Source organism: Maylandia zebra, linkage group LG2 (genome assembly GCF_041146795.1).
Source record: "Maylandia zebra isolate NMK-2024a linkage group LG2, Mzebra_GT3a, whole genome shotgun sequence".
Lineage (NCBI taxonomy): Eukaryota > Metazoa > Chordata > Actinopteri > Cichliformes > Cichlidae > Maylandia > Maylandia zebra.
In genome coordinates, this window is record NC_135168.1 from 43,308,251 (window position 1) to 43,324,578 (window position 16,328).

General features: G+C 39.9%; 1 protein-coding gene and 1 long non-coding RNA gene across 4 annotated transcripts; one reads left to right on the plus strand and one right to left on the minus strand.

Moving 5' to 3' along the window:
* Positions 1-1,763: 1,763 nt before the first annotated feature.
* pmt (phosphoethanolamine methyltransferase) lies at positions 1,764-9,850 on the plus strand. Of its 3 annotated transcripts, XM_076874569.1 has the most exons (13): positions 2,089-2,228; positions 2,501-2,643; positions 3,399-3,570; positions 3,944-4,099; positions 4,835-4,971; positions 5,164-5,315; positions 5,448-5,636; positions 7,174-7,263; positions 7,367-7,456; positions 7,550-7,672; positions 7,796-7,927; positions 8,211-8,327; positions 8,452-9,850. In XM_076874569.1, the coding sequence occupies exons 3-13, from the start codon at positions 3,410-3,412 to the stop codon at positions 8,560-8,562; spliced, it is 1,458 nt and encodes a 485-aa protein (XP_076730684.1). In that variant the 5' UTR covers positions 2,089-2,228; positions 2,501-2,643; positions 3,399-3,409; the 3' UTR covers positions 8,563-9,850. The 3 variants fall into 3 exon arrangements, with proteins under 3 accessions (XP_076730685.1, XP_076730684.1, XP_004545581.2); XM_076874570.1 differs by lacking the exons at positions 2,089-2,228; positions 2,501-2,643 and adding an exon at positions 1,764-1,835; XM_004545524.5 differs by lacking the exon at positions 2,501-2,643 and having other exon boundaries at positions 2,095-2,228.
* A 1,793-nt stretch (positions 9,851-11,643) lies between these two features.
* Positions 11,644-13,729, minus strand: LOC143412821 (uncharacterized). The gene is made up of 2 exons (XR_013093357.1): positions 12,219-13,729; positions 11,644-12,138 (listed from the first exon to the last, which is right to left on the minus strand). It is a non-coding gene; the product is annotated as an uncharacterized LOC143412821 (long non-coding RNA).
* Between the last annotated feature and the right edge of the window lie 2,599 nt (positions 13,730-16,328).

Here is a 16,328-nt window from a genome sequence, read left to right on the forward strand (position 1 = left end):
CTGAAATTCTCAGAAAAGCCTTGCTGTCCGCTCATGTGATCCAGCTCAGGGTGGCTAAAGTGAACTTTGAATGCTGTTATGTTGGAACTGTGCAAAAAGTCAAGCAGCACACACAAGCACACTTTCAGAAGCACAAAATGATTCACACACTCATGCTGCATGTGTTTCAGCACAACTGTCATTTTCACTAATCTATCAATAGGTCTACCGTCGTGTACAGATATGCTGTACGTGAATAAGTTAAGACAACTTTCAGTGCTCATTTTATGAATACAAGTGAAAATAGATATTATTCATGTCCACTTGTTTGTTCTGTTGTTGTCTTTCTAAAATTGTCTGTATTTCTTGAAGTTGACCAGGTTTGCTAAACTTGCTAAAAAAAAAAAAAAAACATTAAAGAAAACAAACTGCACAATTAAAGTTTTCACAACCAGGCAAGAAACAACTTGACTTATAAGAAACCCACGGGAGAAATACAACAAATGTTAAACATTTACAACCAACAGCAACATGGTGAAAAGCATCAAAGACTACAGGACATCACCGAGCCACACTGCAACGAACTGACTAACAACTGGAATGTGTCATATTGTCAGTATGATAAACGCCAGCATCTCGCATACTGTAGTTCACACAAAGTGCACGACCTGAGAACACTCACCAATGTAAAGATGACAGCAGACTGATAGTAGACTGAAGCGCGGTCTCCACCCGAAACAGCATGATCTATGTGGAAATGTCACAGCTGAGGCTCTGTTACATCTCAGCAGCAAAACAGAGGACATTAAAGGATGGAAACTTAAATGTCAGATTGAATTCATTTGCAAATATTATTTAATTATATCCTTTAGGTAACAGAGAGCAAAGTCACGTTTGCTGTATGCAGTTTGTAGCCTAATCCATGATTCTCTACTCTGTGCTTTGGTGGTTTGAGTAAACCTTCTTGTTTTTATAAATAGAGCAGAGTGAAAGTGAAAGTGAAGGTGAGAAAGCAAAGTACCAATTTTACTTATATAGGACATTTGATTACGGTATATGTAAATTAAATGTGCTTAAAACAGAAACACCTTTAGCATACTTGGATCTGATTCTAGGAACATTTGAAAGAGCTGCACTAGATTACAGGAGAGATCATCTGGTGCAGTAGGCCTACTGGTACTTTCTAGTACTTTGCTGGATGCTGTTTTGGCTTCAGAACTGCCTTAATTATTTGCGGCAAAGATTCAGAAAGGAGCTGAATACATTCCTCAGAGATTTTGGTCTATGGCATTTAGTAAAGTAAAACAAAATAAAAGAGTCTGATCTCTTTGTACGATTCAGTCTGGTTTAAAACAACTTAGGCCTACTTAATGTTCAGTTACACACTCTCTGCAGGCTTTTTGAATTGTTTATCATCGTTTAATGGTTTATTAACTTATTATTATTAATGACAAATTAATTGTTTTATTTTACTTATTAATTCTACTAATTTCTCATACATTTTTAATTGCATACTTAAGTAATATATGTTATTCACTAACTTCTCATAGCTCACAGCCTGGGACCCCACTGGCTGCTAATGCTTTCTTTATAAAGAGGGCGAAAATTAGATATTAGCAATTAACTGTTAATTACAGTTTTCATAAAGCCTTGTGAAAACTGTGGGCTACTTACACTCCTGGCGCATTTCATAACCTCACGCTTTCCACCTTAACAGTATGAGGCAATCTTGCACAATGTTGCGCGTGCCGCCAGACATTTTCCACGTGTCAGCACAACCGAGACGCGACGAGCCGGGAGCCGGTGAGGCAGACTGCCGCGGGGAAATACACGAGGCAACGATCGTGCAAAAAGATGTGAGTGCATTCTGTCAACTTACTATCTGTGGCCGACATGTCTCCCAGGGATTTTTCTGGACGTCTGTGGTGTGTTGTGCACGTAGGCTTTGCATTATGCCCAGTGTCAATGCAAATCCGTTCTATGTTCTCTGCAGACCCTTGTTCCCACATGGTGATTCGTGTGTGTGTGCTCCCCTCCCATGCCCTCGTATTGGGCGCATCCTAATGGCCAGTTTCCTACCTGGCGACCACCTCCTCCACGCGCCACGCTCGTCCCGTTATTTAAAGAGCCCACACACGAAGTGACATCTGCTTTCTGTTATATAGGAGATCGATCGTTAATCATCAGACTGATTTCTCACTTCATAGATTAATTTTACAATAATCAACCAAAAACCACAATGGACAAAGGTATGAGCAGATCAAATGTATTCATTTTGTTTATTTATTTATTTATTTATTTATTTATTTATTTATTCATTTACTACTGTGAAACTTTCTTGAAAAGTTGATTTAAGCCAGAGGGAGCTGATTACACCAAAGTTTGGATTTTGTTTGAGCTGCTGTGTTATTGTGTTGTAATTGTTCACTCAACTGGTGGAAGTAATCCTACTGTGAGCTCTGTGCTGGAATGTGATGGTGATTTGAACAAAGCTGTCAAATGATTTTCTTTTAACCTGCAGTTATCCCTCAAAAAAGGACCACGAAGATTGTCTCTCACCCTGTTATCACCTCGTCACTGGAATCTTAGATTCCACTTTGCCGCATTGGCGTCATTTAGCCTGTGGATGTGTGTGTCTCTGGTGTAAAGCACATGGGGAAATTTGTGAGTGAAAGCGGTAGCCTGATGTTTACTGTCTTATATGCTTGTGCACATTACTGTGCATGGTTTTCTTGGATCTCTGTAAAATTAAAGAATGAATGGGGGATTTCAGGTGGGTGGAGGGGCGTTGTGGAACAACTGTAGTATAATCTGTCTTTTGACAAAAGGCAGCTAAAACCTGTTGTGGAAATAACAGCATGTCATATTAACAAAAGCAAACAAAACCAAACTTTGCAAACTGTGACAGCGAATGAGTGTAATATGAAACTGATTCTGGTTTAATATTCTGTCTATGTGGCAAATGAGTGTTTTGGGATTGCTTAATCAGGTTAGATTAATGGTTAATCTGTGTGGCCACAGTGTTTGTGGGAGTTTATCTCAGAAGAATTTTTAGCCTAAGGGGTAGAGCCCTTTATATGAACATTTGTCAAACTTTCCAAAAGCTCACATTTGAGTGAGTTAAATGAACTCAGACTGTTTTTTTCTCTTTAAAAATAAATTAAAAAAATAATTTACATCTTAAATAACTTAGAAGTAACATGATTAACCTGATGATCACTTCTTTTTTGTCATATACTTGATAGATGATTCACAGACAGGTACCCTTGAACTTTGACACATCATCCCATGGGAATTAAATCTTAATTGCACATTCATAAATTGTAACTGCATTGCCATCATTATTAGTGTCCATACGCACACACCCACTTACACACATATCTAGCTTCTTGCCAACCCTGTGTGTTCTCTTATGATAGTTCGTAGCAATATGACAGAGTTTTGGAAGGAGCACTCTAAGGCTGCTACAGTGGAGGAGATGATGCTGGATTCTCGTGCCAAAGAACTGACTCAGCATGAGCTGCCAGAGATCCTCTCCATGCTGCCTAGCCTGGAGGGATGCAAAGTGCTGGAGCTGGGAGCAGGAATTGGGTGAGCACACAGCTGCAATAGACTTAGAATTCTGGGAAAACAGTACAAGAAGACAAGAAAGTCAGTGCTTTAAAAGACAGGGATTTAGTAGAAGAAGTATAAGCTAATGGAGTACTGTAATATTTAATAAATGTTTAAAATGGCATATTAATGATGGAGAAACTGAACTCACAGATCATTGTTCATTCAGTAGGCTAGTTCCAGTCATTATACGAATGTACTGTTTACAAGGTTGGGGAAACCTGCAGTGTCCAGATGAACAGAATCAACTTTTTGGGGTTCAGACTTCATTTAGTATAAAGATTTATGACTGAGGAGCACTCGATGAATATATGTAGCAAAAGTCATTTTATATTCTTATGTTTGCATCCAGTCGTTACACCAAGCACCTGCTGACCAAGGCAGCCCATGTGACTGCTGTGGACTTCATGGAAAGGTTTATAGAGAAGAACAGGCAGAAAAATGGCCACCATAGCAATGGTACCTTCCTCCAAGCTGATGTCACAAAGCTGGATGTTCCCCAAAACAGGTGTGTGTTAAGATATCGTCGTTAATATTTAACCTCACTAATGGCGTGGTTCGATGAATGGCACTACTGTGAGTCAGCTGGTCTACTGGCCTGATTCTGAATTATCTCAAGAACATCTGGATAAACTGTCAGAAAATGAGTATATTTAACATACGCAGAAGTGGCTTCAGCAGAGGCTTACCTTGGAAACGATAAAGCTGACATTTGCCCTTTTAAGTGAAATGAAATGACACATTTTTTCCATGAAATCTATCTTCCTACATCCTGCTTCTAGCTTTCTCTTTGAGGGCTTGCACGTGCACATCTGTAGTGTCCCTATGGGACCTTAAATATGCAGAGAGCGAAGAATCACCCCTTTTGTCAGCTATGGCCCACAGATCAAATAGTCTAGAGGGGAGAGTCTGCAGTTTCCAAGCCAAAGGCATCTTAGGAGGAGCATTTAGTAGAAACTGCCTTAACTGTAGCGTATGCTATCATGAATCCCAGTGCATAGAAAAGGCAGAAGTACTATGGCCACAATACACATTCACCACAACTTTGTCCACTTCCCCAAAATGAAACATAAGTTAAAAGGTCACCGTTTCCAGCACACATCATAGGTGTACAAGTGGAAGTAGTAACTCTGAAAGGAGCCAGTTTCGAAAGGCAGAGAGACGACACACACAGCTTTATTTGTTATATACTGAAAATACTGTTGGTTACTGTGATAAAAGAATGATGCTTTTTTTTCCTCAGCATTGATTTTATCTTCTCCAACTGGCTACTGATGTATTTGAGTGACGAGGAGCTGAATTCGGTTATGCAAAAAATGCTTACCTGGCTGAAGCCTGGAGGCTTTCTGTTTTTCAGAGAGTCCTGCAACCACCGGTCAGGTACAGATGCAGAATTAAATTCAATGTTTAAACCTTTATGCTAAATGAAGGTAACTTAAGAAAGATTGTATGAAGTCCTCTGCCTGTATATTTCAAAAAGATTTAATTAGATGTCTGTACACCTTCTTTTAACTGCTCACTTTCTATGCTCCATGGAGATTAGTTTGTTTTCATTCATAATTTTCTACCAAGGTGACAGTAAGAGGGATTTCAACCCCACCTGCTACCGTACTGAGGCACAATATAGCCACATGACTACAACAGTGCAAGTGACGGAGCCAAAAGAGGGCCAAACGTTTGGTTTCGACATTGTCTTGAAAAGGAGAGTTCAGACCTACGTTGAGGTAGAGACATTTGAGTCATATTAGGATTGAAAAAAGCACATGGCAGTTTCTGATGCTGGTGTGTGGACATGTAGTTAACCCATTTTACTACTACTTATCTCTGTCACCTTCTCATCCATCCAACACTTACAGATGAAAAACAATCCAAATCAAATCTGCTGGTTGCTAGAGAAGGTCACTCGCTCCTCGAACAGCCAGAATGGATTCAAAACCTTCCAGCAATTCCTGGACAACCAGCAGTACACCAAACGTGGCATCCTGCGCTATGAGAAGATGTTTGGGGCTGGTTACGTCAGCACAGGAGGGCCTAGCACCACCAAGGTAGGCAAATCCCAAATAATATGGCTGGATGCAAATGATAAGTGCGTCTTGGAAGGAAATTTAACACGTAAAATGCAAAAATATGATTTTGAGTTATAAACACAATTACAGAAAATAACACAGAAAACTGCATGCTTCTGTAAGTATTCAGACTTCTGAGCGTCTAACATTTTAGTCTGGTGCAGAATTTGCATTAAATGCACTGGCAATTTTATTCAGACCCTTTTTGGTAGCAAAGACTGGAAGCGAACGGCTGTTAAATTGAAAGATCTAGCCTAAGATGCACTTCTCCTGTTGTCTAGCAACCGCAACGATATCAGCTAGAGCCGCGGTGAATGACTGAAATAGAGAAAATCTTTATTTTATGTAATTTATTTTACTTTTATTGCAGAAAATTGTGATGTTTCATCTGCGTATGAGCTGAGAACACCACAGCCATGGGCCGAGTTCCTTTAGCTAACAGTTATCTTAACTTTAGTTAGTAAACTAGTTTGCTAGTGTAGCTCACAAGACTAGTCTCATTTCATTTTGAAGGTACAAATACGTCTTAAATTATTGATATTTTATTATAAATAAAAGGGAGCATCTAACAGGAGAAAGATGATACAGATACATGACTTCTTATATAGAATACTATAACACACACTTTAAGTTTATGAACGTGCAATTTACAGGATGAGAGCTTATGTAAATATGACTTCAGCACATCCTGGTTACATCAGTCTGTTTCCTTACCACAGTTCACGGGTCACATGTTTGGTCCTGGAGAACACACTTACCTCAAAAAGTGAACCGTCTGCTCGTTTTTTCCCAAAACATTTAAGTACATTTGGCTTCACACTGGCAAACAGACGCAGCTTCAGCAGAAAACTAACTAGCCAACTAACCAACCAACCAAAGCATGCAGGACCTGTGCCGCATTAAGTTGGCCAAAAGTTAGCTCAGTTCGGCTTTTTAGGATTCTTCTCTGCTGAACATTTGATAAAACTCAACACTTACTATTAAAGGTTTATTTCTGGACTGCTTTGCTTAAACCGGTCACCATTTTTTCCAAAACGTTTCTTCAACCTTAAAATCGTAATGAATTCTGGGATAGGGTGGGCCACGAAGGTCTATGTCATCTGATGCCATTTTTTTTGACATTTTAGTCTGATGCCAGAGGCTGTTTTGAGCTCATGTCTGAGGACGTTTTTCCTGAGACCTGCAGATGTCCTAAAACAGGGGTGTCCAAGGTTTTAGATGTGTCCTTGATCCAACACAGCTGATTTAAATGGCTAAAATACCTTCTCAACATGTCTTGAAGTTTTCCAGAGGCCTGGTAATGAACTAATCATTTGATTCAGGTGTGTTGACCCAAGGTGATATCTAAAACCTGCAGGACACCGGCCCTTGAGGCCTGGAGTTGGACACCCCTGTCCTAATATGTACACCGTAGTGGCCTCAGTAACTATGAAATAAAAGTTTGTAGCCAGAATAACCTTTACAAAGTTGGCCTCAAAGCCAGGCTGAATCAAAGACAACATTTTTGTGCTAACAGGAGTTTGTGGACCTGCTGAACCTGAAGCCAGGACAGAAGGTTCTGGATGTTGGTTGTGGCATTGGTGGAGGAGACTTCTACATGGCAAAGGTAAGAGCAACCAAGTCACAGGCCACACTTACAATGTTGATTTTAGGGCACTTATCATTATTGTAAAAGCTATAACTGTGGCAATTATTATGTGATTTTTCAGGCATTTGGAGTGGAAGTGCTCGGCTTGGATCTGTCAGACAACATGGTGGACATTGCAATAGAGAGGGCAAAAGCAGAGAATGTTCCATCAGTACGTATGTTATTCTGTTGATTACAACACCAAAGTTAATGGCTGGACTAATGATTTATTTCCAAATCTTTAATGGTATTTACTGTTCCTCAGGTGCGGTTTGAGGTTGCCGATGCTACAAAAAGGACATTTCCAGAAGATTCATTTGATGTGATCTACAGCAGAGACACAATTCTGCACATAGATGATAAACTAGCCCTCTTCAAACGCTTCCATGTGTGCATCTCTTTAAGTCTAAATGGTTTCATTTCATGAATTTCCCAACTTTTCTTGTAATTTGTAGAGAAAAAATGATACAGCACTAAATGTAACAAACATCTTGTTCTTGTTGATATCCAGTCATGGTTAAAGCCAGGCGGACAGTTGCTTATCAGTGACTATTGCTGTGGGAAGAAGCCCTGGACCCCAGCATTCGAGGCCTATGTGAAACAAAGAGGCTATGTCCTGTATATGCCTTCAGAGTATGGCAAGGTAAAAATACTCGTGTATAAAAATGCTAGTAGTTTAAAACTTTGGACTCTTTTCTGATATGTAGATTATATTTTCTGTTTTTGCAATTCAAAATCCTGTTTAACAGTATAAGCAGTGCACTGATCCACTTATGAGTAAATGTGTTTAGAAGAATATAGAAGCAGCCAAATTTTCCAACATTATGTCCAGAGAATAGACTTTGTATGTATGTACTACTGCAGTCCATCAGTTGATGGTGCTGTCCCCACACTGCTTAATCCCTCCTCTGCCTCCCCATCTACAGTTCATTCAGGAGGCTGGTTTCAGCAAAGTTCGAGCCGAAGACCGCACAGCCCAGTTCATCGAAGTGATTAAGACAGAGCTGCAGAGAGCAGAGGTCATTAAAGATGAATTCATTAAGGTGGGAATGCACAACCACAACCACACAGTGTGTCAAAGATTGCACCTTCATAATTGTGTTACGACAGAAAGCTAAATTCCTCCTTTAGTGTGCCATCCAACACACCTGTATCTTTTCCCTGCAGGAATTTTCTGAAGAGGATTATTTTGAAATAGTGAATGGATGGAAAGAAAAACTGGAACGTTCCAACAGTGGAGACCAAAGATGGGGACTTTTTCACGCGACAAGAGACTGAGCTGTTGAAGCTTGCCGTGTTAGAGATAATTAAAGAAAAAAGAAACAATGTTTCTGCTACATTATTCTTTTTCTGGGTATCCTGTTGTCTTTAAAGCAAATCACTGACAACTCTTTCATTATTTTCTGCCAATATACCTTTAACTAAGTGATCTACACTTTGCCATCTTGCATTTCTAGTGAGCAAATATTTTTGGGAGTATAACAACAACGGAGTGTAAAAGAAGGTCCAGACAACTGCGCAGAGTAATCAAGGTTTATTCTGATTAAGCAGGTTGTTGGTGTCCAATTACTTAAATGTAAACAAGTTGAAATGAGTTCTTGAACTAAAAAAAATAGCACTGTTCTCAACCGCAGAGGCAAAATCAATTGACAGCAGATAGATTTTTGAAGGAAGATGCAATGAATTATTTCTAGTTAAATTAACAGGTGCATGAATTAGTTAACAAACAGTGTATTGCAACAAGCTTGAGTAGCTAATACTGAGCAGATAAACCTGAGGAAAACAAATTCAACAGGAACCAGTTAAACTGGTTGAAGCAGTCAGCTCATCTTTTCTGAGCTGTCTGCATTCTCATGACATCAGTTTACAGTTTAAAACCATCAATTGGAGTTGCAAGTATTGCAATTTGCTCATCTGGCTGGATTGCCACATTAGGTAGCTCCACATGTTTGATTTGGCAGAGTTTTATGCCACATGCCCTTCCTCATGCAACCACAAAAAAACTTCCATCTCCTTCCAGGCAAAATAACTAGAGATCTTTTGTTTGGTAGGCAAATGTGTAAACCACTACAATAAGAGCCACGGTTGGTAAAGCATTGCAACACCTCCTAAATCCCAAATGTTTAATTAAATACATAGTTTATCATTTCTTAATAAAAGCTGGAATAAATCAGTCTCATGCATTCTAAAGAAAAATGCCAATAAATAAAAGATAAGTACTCCGTGTTTACCATTAACTGCTTCTTCAAATATTCTTGTATGCCACGTTGATCCACTGTGCAGATTTGCAATAATGATTCTGATCCATTTTTAAGTTTGTGTGTTAACGCAGCAGATTTTCCTAAATGCAAAAAGACTTCTTAACACTTTATAATGCCACTGTTAATAAAAATGAATCGCTAACTTTAGTTAACAGTGTATTACAACAGTCATTATTATTGCTGCTTACTGTTTGGTCAATAGCTGGTTTGTAAATCACTGTAAGTTTGCAACTGATGGTTATAAAACGTGTTTGGCTATAATAAAGCTGAAGCCTCTGTTTCTAATACAAACCAATCAATCATGACCAGAAGCTGTGGTTTGTGTCCTCTTTCACTTACAGTTTAATTTTCATTTCAGTTAGGTTTACAGAAAGGTTGTGGTTTGATTTGAAATACAAGTTAGGAGTGAAACCCCTGTCACTATTGCCATGACACACGCATCACTGCTTTACACCCAAGCACGCCTTGTGTGTAATAAACAGTAGTATTTTATGTCCTGGGAACGAAAAGGAAATATGTCATCAGTGATTAAGCCTATCCTACAACACATATATTTAATAAAATATAATATTGATTCTACAATTATGGCTGTTGGCAAAAAGATATTTCTACAGTAAAGCAATGAATCTTTTTAATTTGAATAGTAAAATATACTTTGCTGCGTAGCCCTTGTTAGTATCGTTTTAGATCCATTCTTACCTGAAAACACTGCCTTAATTCAACAGGGCCCTGTTTCAGGAAGCCGGTTTAGAAAACTCAGAGTTAAAAATGATACGCAGGGTTGAGTAACCCCGAACTGTCCAACTCGGAATATTCGGTTTCAGAAAGGCTGATAACAATTAGTTCAATCAACGCGGAGTTGCTTTAACCCCAAGTGAAGCGCGCGGACGAGGATACATAAAGCCCTGATAAGCGGAGCACAGATTAAGCGAGTCACCATGGAGACGGAGGGAAAGAAGGCGCGGTCAATGTATTTCACAGCGCTTGAGGCCGAAATTCTGATGGCAGCATATGCCGATAACATGCAAATTTCTCAGAAAAAAAGTAACACAGCCTCAGCTGCAAAACAAAGGGAGCATGCATGGCAAAACATAGCCGACAGAGTCAATGCGTGAGTGTTAATATAAACATTGATCTAGGGATTTCCACCCATTTAACACGTTATTTTATCATATGTTATTTTATTTGTTATTTTATACATTTTATTTTGTGATGTGATGTGAGCGCAGGTGCAACCCAACAGGCCCCAAACGTGCCTGGCAGCAAGTAAAAATGAAATATAAAAATATAGTCCAAACAGGTGAGGTGTAATTGTATTATGAGCCATAGTGCTTGGTCTGTTTGTCCGATGTAAATCAATTGCAGTTAGAGGCTACATTAATTTTCTTTCTGTAAGCACTTATTGAAATTATCTGAGCACATTACAAGTACATATTTGCTTACTCTGTATGCTCAAATGTGGCCCGTTATAGCCAACAGAAAAAAAGCGGAGGCCCGAAAAACAGGTGGGGGTCCTCCACCACCACCACTCACAGAGGCTGAGCAGTTGGCCCTCAGCCAAAACAGTGGGCGCCCTGTGGCCGAAGGCATCTCTGCAGGGACATCCTCTGAGTCAATAACCCCGCAAGACACAAGTGCCTACATAGGGGGTAAATTCAAAATAATACATGATGTGCATACATCCTTTCACCACAGTCACCTTTGCAGTGCGACTCATTCATTTGATAAACTCTTTACCATAATGGATTATTTTGTAGTGAAGTTATTTTCCTACTGATTTTGCCTTCCCTCAGTCTTGGTTGTCTTTGAGAGCATAATGACAATGAAGTGTAAGGTGATTGGTATGTTTGTTAATTGCCATTTGGTCCCTTGTAAGTTATAAGTGACCTGTATAAACCTCATATTCTATCAGTTGATGGTGGTGGTGTACTGCATCTGGTGCAGCCTCCTGTTGAGCCAGACCAACATGCAGTTGTGAGTAATACTCCACAGATTATATGAGTTTACAGTAGAACAGCAATGTTGTTAACTTCTTTACTACAGGAAAATAATGAAGAAACATTGACAGCTGTTACAGAGGAGGAAGCAACAGAGACACTTTATGAGGTTTACATCTTTTAATACTTTGTGTACAGGAAACACAGGCGACCAATAAAGCCAGTTGAACAAAAAATCTGTTTATTCTTCTTTCAACATGTTGAGGTGATGGGTCAAAGGAAATGATTGTGACATATGGTGTCTCTGACTGCTCTTCCATCTTGTATGTCCGTGGGAGGGTCAGGATGTTCATGGTTTGGATCACTGCTGATGTTTGGTCCAGAAGGACAGTGTTCTCCTCTAATTGTGGCAATGTTGTGAAGAATCACACATGCCACAATAATGTCACATGCCCTTTCTGGGGTGACCCTGAGTCTTTGCAGGCACTGGAACCGGGCCTTAAGCATTCCGATAGTCATTTCAATTCTGGCTCTTGTCCTGCAATTAGCCAGATTATATCGCTGCTGTGGGCCCGGTTCAGGGTCAGGGTAAGGGGTAAGCAAATAGGGTAAACATGGATACCCCCTATCACCAAGCAAGTAGCCAGTGAACTCTCCTAAGACAGAAGGATACACTTCAGTTCAAATGTCCCTGAAGCAATTGGTCTTTATATATTTTAAAGTATTCTCAACTCACCATGTCCAAATTTTGTGCTCAGTGTACATTCACGGAATATTTGTGAGTCATGGACAGAGCCTGGCCACTTGGCTTCCACATTTGTGATAATGTTGGCAGCATCATATATGATCTTCACAGTGCAGAGAACACAAATTAGCATCCATTACTATAATGAAATAATTTGTTAGTTTGAAATGCTACAGGGAACTATGTACCTGCACATTAATGCTGTGGAAAGACTTCCTGTTCACATAGTCTCCTTCATTTACTGAAGGAGCAATGATTGGAATGTGAGTGCCATCTGTACAGCCAATCACGCCTGGGAACCGTGAAAATAAATGTAAAATTTAAGTAGTAGTCCAAGTAGCACCACATCATAAATTAAGTTTTGGTCATCCTGATACCTGCAATTTTGTGGCATCCCTCTTTGATGAATCTTGTGGGTCTATGACCGGGGAACACAAACGAGTACAGGAGACGTTTCAGTGCAACTGTAACATTCCTGACTGCCCGACAGACGGTAGCCTTGGAAACGTGCTCAGCGTCACCAATATTATACAGAAAGCTCCCGTTTGCAAAAAACCGAAGTGCAATACAAATAATATGCAATGAACTGAGAGCATGTCCACGATGTGTCACATGCGTAATATATGGCCTGAGGATGTTATCCAAATAACTTATAGATTGTGCTGAGAAACGGTAACGTTCACACAGAAAATCATCAGGAAATGATAAAATGTCCAAACGCGCTCTGATCACTCTCTCCCGGCGGAGAGCTCTGCGGAGAATTTGGGCTTCACGATCTACTGGCTCTTCAAGGAAGGGGCACGCCATGTCCGACACTTCCTACTGTCAGGTTTCCGACAAAGGGGCGGAGACAGTCAGGGTTAGTTGTAGTAAACCTGCTAGGGGGCAGGTTAGCTTCACGGAGTGTGTCGTCATAGTGACTCACTGAGGCTTCATCTGAACTCGCTTTGTGAAACCGAAAACCCAGAGTTTTCGTTAACTCAGGGTATACTTACTCAGTTTTTCCACTAAACCGGCTTCCTGAAACAGGGCCCAGGGCACAGATTCGACATCCTGGTGGAAACATTGCTCTCAGATTTCACTCTGTATTGGCCTGATAGAATCACACAGTTGCTGCAGATCTGTCGGTGGCACATCCAGGATGCAAATTTCTCATTTCACCACAGAGGTTCCAAAGGTGCTCTACTAGATTGAAATCTGGTGACTGCAGAGGCCATTTGAATTCATTTATTAACTCTTTATGTACAAACTTAGTTTATATGTGGACTCAAACACTGTATTTATCATTCAACAAATATCAACATGCAGAATATGAAAATTTTCTTATCATCAAAAGCTAAATAGTTATCCAAGTCACTACTAAGTGACACTTACAATATTTATGAATTATGATTTATAGCCCAAATCATGTGTTTTTAGATTTTTTTTTTTATTAAATATTCATTTGCATATATGAGTTTTTAAATTTTTATTGTATTTTCTATATCCATACATCCATTATCTTCTGCTTATCATTATCAGGATTGTGGGGAAAAAAACCTCACCAAAACATGGGGAGGTTTTTTTTATTTGTTAAAAATGTACTGTGTAATTTAACTAGGGGGAAAAAATCCCACTGATGATGCAGAAGTCTCCAAAACTGACAAAACCCATGTATCAAATATGATACTCTAGGCCTTAAGGGGTTAATGCGGGCAGACACAACGTGCTTCACTCAGTGTTCTGCAGGATGTTTATTTCTATGGCATTCTGTGCCCTCTCCACCTAATGACGTCTGTGTTTACAGGCACACAGTGTTTTAACAATCACGCCTCATTCGTGCTATTTTTGTCATCGCTCTCTATTTTTCTGCATTTCCTTTATTTCATGTATGAATCCACAGTGAATGTGGGACCTAACATTCTACACAGACCTAAGTCATCTTGTTTATGGCAGACTTCGTATACAAAGATATAGATATATTTATATCAAAGATAAAGATATATTTACTGTTCCAAGTATATCTTGGAACAGTAAATTACACAAATGCACTCAAATGAAGAGTTCATTTCTGTGCCTCTCTGATATGATTCCTATAGAAAAAACATAACTGACTACATACATACACAGTATATTTTTACAAGGGTTCAGCACTGACGTGCATTCTTCATTTTAAATGGCCATAATAACCTGAGCTCTTTTATTGGGAATGGGAATGAGTGCTTCAGAGCGAAGTACAGAGCATCTCCCTGTCACCAGGGTTACTCACTGTAGCCATGGTTACTCATTGTCAACTGCGTGTGCAGGTTGAGAGGAGAAAGTGCTGCTGTTTAGGCCTGGCATTACTTTGAGCAGCATGAATGATTTTAAGAATCAATAGATTTATTTGTATTTTTCTCAGGTTTCTCTTGATGGTCTAAATAACTTTGTTATGATAAATTATTTTATTTTATTTTATTTTATTTTTTTTCAGATTAGGCCTACGTGAGAAAATGAAGGTCAGACAGGGTGTGAGGAATATGTGTGAATCGTTGACTCAGTGTGTGAGAAACAGATTTGTAGCAACGAACATGTCAGAAGCACTTCACCAATTCACCCCCCTGAGTTTGTATCTAATGCAGTGGCCATTTCATGCCCTGTGTCTGCTACAGTAGCAACAGGAGGCAGCTCCTTCCACCTGCGCCTCCCCCTCACTTTGTCTTTTTTTTTCTAAAAAAAAAACTTCTTCTGCTGAAGTGCTTTAGCTGGTTAGCAACCACCAGTTTGTCAGATCCAGACCAATCATCAGTGACAGCTAACAGGTGCTGACGTTGGACCTAAAGGAGGAATGCTCTGCTGTGATTGGTCGGACAGAGATGGGAGTGGGGCTTCGCCCCAGATAAATTGTGGCAAACACATACCTAAATACAGGTTTCCTCTAATAAACATTTCATTCAGCCGGGAGATCAGAGGGTACTGAAAAAACATCTGGAAGTAGAGCCCCGAATACCCATGGGTAACGACAAACCTGTGTTCAAGAAACCAGTTTGAGATGATTTGAGCTTTGTAACATGGCGCGTTATCCTGTTGGAAGCAGCCATCAGAAGATGGATACGCTGTGGTCATAAAGGGATGGACATAGTCAGCACCAATTCTCAGGTAGGATGTGGTGTTTTGAACAACTAAACTAGCTAAAGTAGTAATAATGAGGCCAGAGTGTACCAAAAAATATCCCTCACACTATTACACCACCTCCACCAATCTGAAACATTGACAGGATACAGCACGGATTCATGCTTTCACATAGCTTACACCAAATAACTACTGAACGTTGCAGCACAAATCGAGACTCACCAGACAGGTCAATGTTTTTCCAATCTTCCGTTGTCCAATTCTGGTGAGCAGGTGTGAACTGCAGCTTCCGTTTCCTGTTAGTATCAGCAAACCACTGCGCTGCACTTAGCTGACAGGAGCGGCACCCGGTGTGGTCTTCTGCTGCTGCAGTCGATCTCCTTTAAGGTTCCATGTGCTCTTCTTCATACCTTTGTTGTAACAAGTGATTATTTGGATTGTCTGGATTGTGCCTTCCGGTCAGCACGGCCACTCTCCTCTGGCATCAACAAGACACTTGAACCGCTGTGAGTAGCAGAGAATTGCTGAACACAGATTTTTTTTTCCCCTTTTCAGACCATTCAGTAAACGTTCAGTAAAGAGAAAGTTGTATGGGAAATTCTCAGTACAACCTCAGATATTCAGACCAGCCCATATGGCACCAAGCTACATTCAAAGTCACTTATATCACGTCTCTTCCCTATTTTGATGCCAGATTTGAACCTTCAGCATGTCAGATCTCTTTTAATGATAGTTAAGGAGGTGTGCCTAACACAACGGCCATTTACTGTAAGCATTTAGCTGATTCTGCAACTGAATTATTATAATTTTTGAATGAAAAAAAAACCAGCCCATTTCAAACACGCGTTATAACAAAGTAACAATAAATCAACTTGGTAATAAATGCAAGAACTTGGTAAAACGTCATATTAACATAAGATCTGCAGAAAGAAATACCTCAGCTGTGTCTCTTTCAGACTGCTCGAAGCGCGACTTCGGCTGACTTCCTTTGACACAGGCCCCGAGGACGCG

Coding starts and splice junctions, on each gene's coding strand:
- pmt (XM_004545524.5), top strand. Junction 4,972..5,163: donor GTCCTGCAACCACCGGTCAG/GTACAGATGCAG, acceptor TTTTCTACCAAG/GTGACAGTAAGAGGGATTTC. Junction 5,316..5,447: donor GAGTTCAGACCTACGTTGAG/GTAGAGACATTT, acceptor CAACACTTACAG/ATGAAAAACAATCCAAATCA.